The following is a 6,776-nucleotide window of genomic DNA, read 5'->3' as shown; positions in this document are numbered from 1 at the left end:
AGAATTTATTCTGAGGTTGCTGCAGTTGTAATGGAATGTTAGGTTATGTGACTATCCACATCTTATACTGATTCTGAAAGGGTAAGTGTGGTTTTCTTTAGTTTGTCTCGGCTTATTTTTTGTTAAGAAATTTAGAGTCACTTAAAATAACTTAAAAAGTATATGTATTTTTTAAAGTATGCTTGCTAAGGTTCCCATATTTTTGACATTTTGCTCAGCTACCAAGCATTAGAGGCAAACTTTTCATAAATAACTAAGGTTGGATCCTCAAAACTGTTTAGGTGCCTAACGCCTATTGAAATCAATTGGAGTTAGGCACCTAAATACCTTTGCACATTTGGGCTTAACACCCATTTTCAAAAGTGAGTCAGGCACGTAGTTGCCTAAGTTCCACTGACTTTCAATGAGATGTAGGCTCATATGTGCCTGTGTCTCTTTTGAAAATGACACTTAGGCATTTAAAAATTTTTTAGCCTGCATCTTTGCATGTGTGAGAGGTATATAAAATAAAGTAAAATGGTTAAATTATTTTAACTGCTGAAGGATCTGTGTACTGTACTTTTTCTGAGCACTGTTGTCAGTCTTATGACATCTGAATTAGAGTGCGCATATTAATATGTGGAGTACTTAAAATCAATTCTGCTTTGGAAAGAGTTATTTTAAGGTTGGTTCTGGTATCACACCTGCTCTACAGAAGTGTCGCTTTATATTAAACAGCTATCCCCTGATTTAAATGTTTTTAAAGCGCTGATGTGAGCCCTGCTAGCCCAAGTCTGTCAACTCTGGTCTGTGAGGCTGTGAAGACATATCCTGAGTGCTCCAGAGATGCACAAAGGGAGCAGTCCCCTTGTGCTGGGACAACATTGCACAGGCATTCAAAGTGAAGAGGAGACTTTTGGTGTTCTCCTGCTTCATTCTCCCACATAAGGGTCAGCCACAATGTGGTCCTCAGTGAGTGTGGGTCAGAGCCAACTCCCACTGAAGTCAATGGAAAGAATCTTATTCATTTCAGTAGGAGATGGATTGAGCCCTAAAGGCTTGCTCTATCTAAGTCAATTGGAGTTTTACCACCGACTCCAAAGGGTGCTGGATCAAGTCTTGTGTGAGCAAATATAATTAAAAGGCGAAGCTAAGGAATCACAAAATGTAGTAGCTAGCTATTTTGAGATGTGTACTTTAGTTTTTAATTATTCATAATAATGTTTCATAATGTACTAGTGAATGAATGCAGTGAATTTAGTAAAATTGTGGACCCTTAGTAATACAAGAGCTCATTACCGTATCTGCTTAAATTTTAGCTAGTAGTTCAGCGATATACCCAATATTTTAATGTAAATAAGCAAGATATTCCTGCAATTAGGGCTCAGTCCAGCAAGGTGCTGAGCATTCTTGGGAAGTGATGAACATCTTCAGCTCACACTGAAGGCAGTGGAAGTTGCGGCCACTCAGTATCTCACAGGGGAGCTCAACACCTGGCATGATTAGCCCTTAGTTTACTGAAAGAAGGGTGTAGAGGATTGATCATCAGTCAGAACTTCAGCTGGTGAAGTCAGTTGTGCTCTTGCTTTCAGTAGAACTATGTTGATTTTACGCCAGCTGAGGATCTGGCAGTCGTCACCAAATGAAAAAGACTTCATTGATTAAATCTTACTGAGAAGAAGTCATGTGCAGAATGTAGCACAGTTGTCACAGTTCAGAAGAAGGGTCCAAGACTGACCTGATATGAAAAATGAAGGATCAAATTATTGGCCTAACTTTTCTTTTTCAGAATAATTTTTGTTGACATGATGGCTTTACTTTATCTGGCTATAAAAATGAAATTGGTGAAAACAATTAAGTTACTGTTTGTTAAACTAAAAAACCCCACACATTGCAGTCTTCATGAAGCATACATTTTTAAAAAACTTTATCAATTAAGGATAAAATAGCCCTTACTGTTACGCTTATTTTGCATTACTGTACATGGCTTCTTTGTATTTGCAGGAATATAGTGAACTCTGCTGGTTAGTGAGCCTCTAGCACTGATCAACATGTTGGCAGAAGGCATCCTAACTGGAATCATATACAAAGAAAGAAAACAGAACATAGATAAACCCCACAAATGTCACATAAACAGAAAAGATGAAAGGGAACCCTGGAAAGATCACCTTATAGATACACCAGCAATTAAAGATTTTGCTTCAGAATCTGAGAAGCAGAATGAGATCATTGCAAAAGGTAGCAAAATTGAAAACAATAAAGATCTTCAGTGGACATCTAAAGAAGAGCTACCTGCAAAAGAACATAATGCTCATGTTAAAGGAACCATATCTGCAGCTTTACATATACCAGGAAGAGAACAAAATCATGAAATCCAGCTGGATTTGTATAGATCTTGGTCATGCCACAGTATTTATCAAAACTATCCTGACTTACATATTGGAGGAGACCATGTAGGAGGCTATATGCAGGATTCAGGTTGCATTATGGACCACATAAGTGATGAACTTGTTGATGGCCCTGTTTTACTGTCAGGAGATATTCTATTGGGTCATTCCCCTCAAAATGAGCCTCTTGAAAAAACAGCTACAAAGTCCTTGAATGGTGATGAAGGTGGAGAAAGGAGTATGACACTCCACAAGCAGCCTCTTTCGAATTCCGTGCTGAACAATTACATGGATACAAAGGTGCAAGAGCTCTATAAACAGTTTTTTGAAGAGAACCTGACCAGGTGTGGTTCTGTAACAAACCTTCTGACTTCCAGTTTGATCATGAATAACCTAAATCAGATAAACCTTCAGATCTCCCAAGAACAGACTATAGAAAAATCTAAAGCTAGAGAAGTGCTCTTACAGTCTCTAGCTTTGTTTAGTTTCCACAATGCTGCCAGTGGAAACAGCTCTGAATTTAGCACTCCAAATTTACAGTTCTCAAACTCACTAAGCAAGAGAAAGAGCTCCCGGATACAGTTTACATCATGACTGAACTGTTTGGTTACAGCAGTGGTTCTCAAACTTTTGTACTGGTGACCCCATTCACACAGCAAGCGTCTGAGTACGAACCCCTTATATTAAAAAAGTGTTTAATTTATATTTAACACCATTATAAATGCTGGAGACAAAGCAGGGTTTGAAGTGGAGGCTCACAGCTCGCAATCCCCCATGTAATAATCTCGTGACTACCTGAGGGGTCCTGACCCTTAGTTTGAGGATCTCTGAGTTACAGCCTAGTCTTCAGCTGCCCTCTCTTCTCTTTCAGGATTAGTTTGTGAAATGTACCAAAATTAGACACTACTGACTTCTTAAAATAAATGTTGACATTTAAACCACACTTTGTCTGTGGTGCCACTTCATTGCTTGTTACTGGACTAAGATAACGATCATGTGCCTTTGTGTTGTTGAATGTAATCCAAATGAAATTTTTTACAAAATCCTATTGAGCCAAATTTTCAAAGTGGTTTAAGACCAGCTTCTAAAGAGTCCATCCCTGCCAACACCTAGTATGTGAGTAATTATACATAGGACTAGTACTTATTCAGTCAAAGTTAGTCACGTGCATTAATGTAGGTAAGATAGTCCTCTAAGAAATTAATCGAGAACCCAATGAAATCGATGGTTAGACTCACACTGATTTCAGTGGTCTTTGGATCACGCCATAAATTTCAACCCATAATTTTGTGCATTTAAATTTAGAGGTTGCTATTGCAGATTTCACCCATTATGTCTGAGAAAATGGCCTTCTCTTTTGAAAATCCTGTTTAACAATTTGGTTTATTCTGCATAGCATTTTACATATATCAAATGTATATAAAAATGTTTATCAGAAAGGAAACCCAATGAGCACACTCTATAGCAGCGGTGTCCAGTACTTTTGCCACTATCCACATGTGGCTAATAGGCTATTGAATTGTGGCTAATGCATGTGGCTTTTTTATAATGTGGCTAATAAGAAAAATTCAAAACCACAAGTGTGGCTAGCAGTGTGGCTAGCATTGAATTTCTATTGGACACCGCTGCTCTGTAGAAAGATGCTATGTGCATTTATATGAGGTTAATAATACATGTTTTGTATTATACAGGTAGAGTACATTACGATGGAAAACTACAGATACATCAGCTTCTAAAAATTTAACAGATCAAGTTTATAAAATGTTAAAAGTATTTCAGTTACTGTAAAGGTGTCATTTCTATTCATTTAAAATGTCATTTACTTAAATAAAAGTTTCCATATATTATACAACAAAATCCACTCAGATTCCCAGAATATATCAAATAATTACTTCTGCCTACCATTTGCATTATAAAAATAGGACTCCTTGTTGTCTTTTTCTGAAAAATACACCCTTATGACCTCAGCAAGTTAAGTGTGTGTTGCAAGGTTACTGAAAGGCAAAGATATTGCAAGTTTTGTTCCTATTACCCTAAATCAGTGGTTCTCAGAGTTTTGTATTGATGATCACTTTCACACAGCAAGCCTCTAAGTGCGACCCCCCCCTTATAAATTAAAAACACTTTTTATATATTTAACACCATTATAAATACTGGAGGCAAAGCAGGGTTTGGAGTGGAGGCTGACAGCTCGTGACCCCCCATGTAATGAACTCGTGACCCCCTGAGGGGTCCCAACCCCCAGTTTGAGAACCCTTGCCCTAAATGTTACATGCATATTTCATTAGGAAAATTTGTTTACTTCGCCTGCAGCCATCCTTTCCTGCTGCAAAGGTCTTTTGTTGAAAATTGTCACGATGTTGATATTATACTGTGATGAATGAACTGAAGTTTGATATCTCAATTGTACAAGCAAGTTCTCTCTCAGTGGGTAAGCTACTGCTCTGACACACCAAAACCAATGAGGTAATTGGAGGCACAGAACTGCAGGTGCCTCAAATCCTGAACTCAGTGGATTTACCAGTGTAAATGCTAGCAGAAAATGTGGCTTTTTATTTAACCTTTAGGCTAATGATAAACTTTCAGAATGCATGCTGTACTGGTAGTTAAACCATTTTATCCAGAGTTACTGATGTCAAGCAACACCTAGGTATAGGACGCTGTTTTATAAATTAGTGTTTCTCAGTGAAATTTAATGTGTAATAGTTGATGTAAAACAAAGTATTTTTTTCTTCTGAAACATCTGCTAAACTGTGTAGCACACAGATTCTAAATCTGTCAACCCTCAAAGGGAATGTGAACGATCTTGTGACGTTTAAGTAATGATATGTCAAATGCTAATATCTTTGTGTTTATAAATCAAGATCCTCTTCATCTGATTGGTACTTTGCAAAGAGTAAAGTGTTTCTTACCTAGCATCTTTATTTATTTTTAATAAGTCATTCATGATTTTGTTGCAAGTCACAATAAAAATATCAACAGGATTTAAAGAACAATTATCAGATGAGACACACTTGAATTCATAAAGGGTCACTTACTCAAGTGAGTTATCTTCATTGGTACTATTCACATTAGTTAAGGCTTCAGGACTGGGGTATAATTTGAGATTGTCAATCCCTTGACCTGTAGAAATCGGGTAACTTGCAGAAACAGTGTATTTCAGTTTCAGTGGAGCAAAATGAGAGCCATATCTTAAGTATCTTTTCAAAACTGGTTCATGGCACAGCATGATGGTACTAGAGATGGAATTAACTGGGCGAAAAAGTGCAGTTTTGGGGGCACCAAAATTATTTGCAAGTTCATATTATATTCAGCAAACAGCTTTGGCTGAAAAAATGTTTTTTTAAAAACAGTCTAACCATTTCATTTTGGCATTTCTGGACTGAAGCATTTTGACTTTTCGTTCCAAAATGAGCTTCTTGTTTTGAAAATAGCCAATTTTTTAAAAGGCTTTAAAAAGGGGCTAAAAATCCCCAAGTGAAACTAAACGTTTGTTTTGGTGAGAAACCTAAAAAAAATTCCATTTTGAATCAACCCAAAACAATTTCATTTTTAAAAAAATTGGTTCAGCCATTATTTGCCCAGTTCTAGATGGTAAAAGTGGAGGATGATGTACCAGCTTTCTCTTATAGGGCATGGTTTCAAATAATCTGCTAACTATATAGCTGGTCAAATAGTGGGACAGAATGCATAAATATTTCATAGATTTTAAGGCCAGAAGGAATCATCTAGTACAGGAGGTCAGACATCACAGGCCCCGGAACATCACCCACCCACTCCTAGAGTATGCTCTCAACTTCTGGCTGAGTTACTAAAGTCCTCAAATCTTAATTTAAAGCAGAGGTGGGTAAACTACGGCCCCCAGGCCACATCCGGCCCGCAGGACCATCCTGCCCAGCCCCTGAGCTCCCAGCTAGGGAGGCTAGCCCCCAGCCCCTCCCCTACCGTTCCCCCTCCCTTGGAGTTGCGCCGCTTCACGGGCAGTGCAGCTTGCACCCGCCCACCTTCCAGGCTTTCCAATAAGCCTGTCCTGCCACTCTGAGTGGCATGGTGAGGGGGCTGGATAAGGGGCAGGAGGTCCCAAAGGGCGGTTGGATGGGGCCAAGGTTGGGGGGGGGGGGGCGGTCAGGGAACAAGGAGTGTGTGTGGGGGGTTGTCAGGGGGAGGGGGTGTGGAAAGGGGTCAGGGGGGCCTGTCAGGGGACAGGGAGCAGGGGGGGTTAGATAGGGGTTGGGGTCCTGGGGGGTAGTTAGGGGCGGGGGTTCCAGGGAGGGGCAGTCAGGGGACAAGGAGCAGGGGACAAGGAGCGGTTGGATGGGTTGGGGGTTCTGAGGGGGGCAGTCAGGGGGCAGGAAGTGGGAGGGGGCAGATAGAGGGCGGGGCCAGGCTTCCCAAACCAGCCCTCCATAC

At 39.7% G+C, this 6,776-nt stretch overlaps 1 protein-coding gene across 1 annotated transcript; it reads left to right on the top strand.

Annotated features, from left to right (window-relative positions):
- On the top strand, nucleotides 1–3,267 carry LOC144270431 (TLR adapter interacting with SLC15A4 on the lysosome-like). Its single transcript, XM_077826890.1, has 2 exons — nucleotides 1–81; nucleotides 1,984–3,267. Exon 2 carries the CDS (start codon nucleotides 2,031–2,033, stop codon nucleotides 2,958–2,960), a length of 930 nt encoding a protein of 309 aa, XP_077683016.1. The 5' UTR covers nucleotides 1–81; nucleotides 1,984–2,030; the 3' UTR covers nucleotides 2,961–3,267.
- The last annotated feature ends 3,509 nt before the right edge of the window (nucleotides 3,268–6,776 follow it).

This window comes from Eretmochelys imbricata, chromosome 9, assembly GCF_965152235.1.
Source record: "Eretmochelys imbricata isolate rEreImb1 chromosome 9, rEreImb1.hap1, whole genome shotgun sequence".
NCBI lineage: Eukaryota > Metazoa > Chordata > Testudines > Cheloniidae > Eretmochelys > Eretmochelys imbricata.
This window is presented reverse-complemented; position numbering and strand designations above follow the sequence as displayed.

Coding starts and splice junctions, on each gene's coding strand:
- LOC144270431 (XM_077826890.1), top strand. CDS start 2,031: ATGTTGGCAGAAGGCATCCTAACTGGAATCATATACAAAGAAAGAAAA.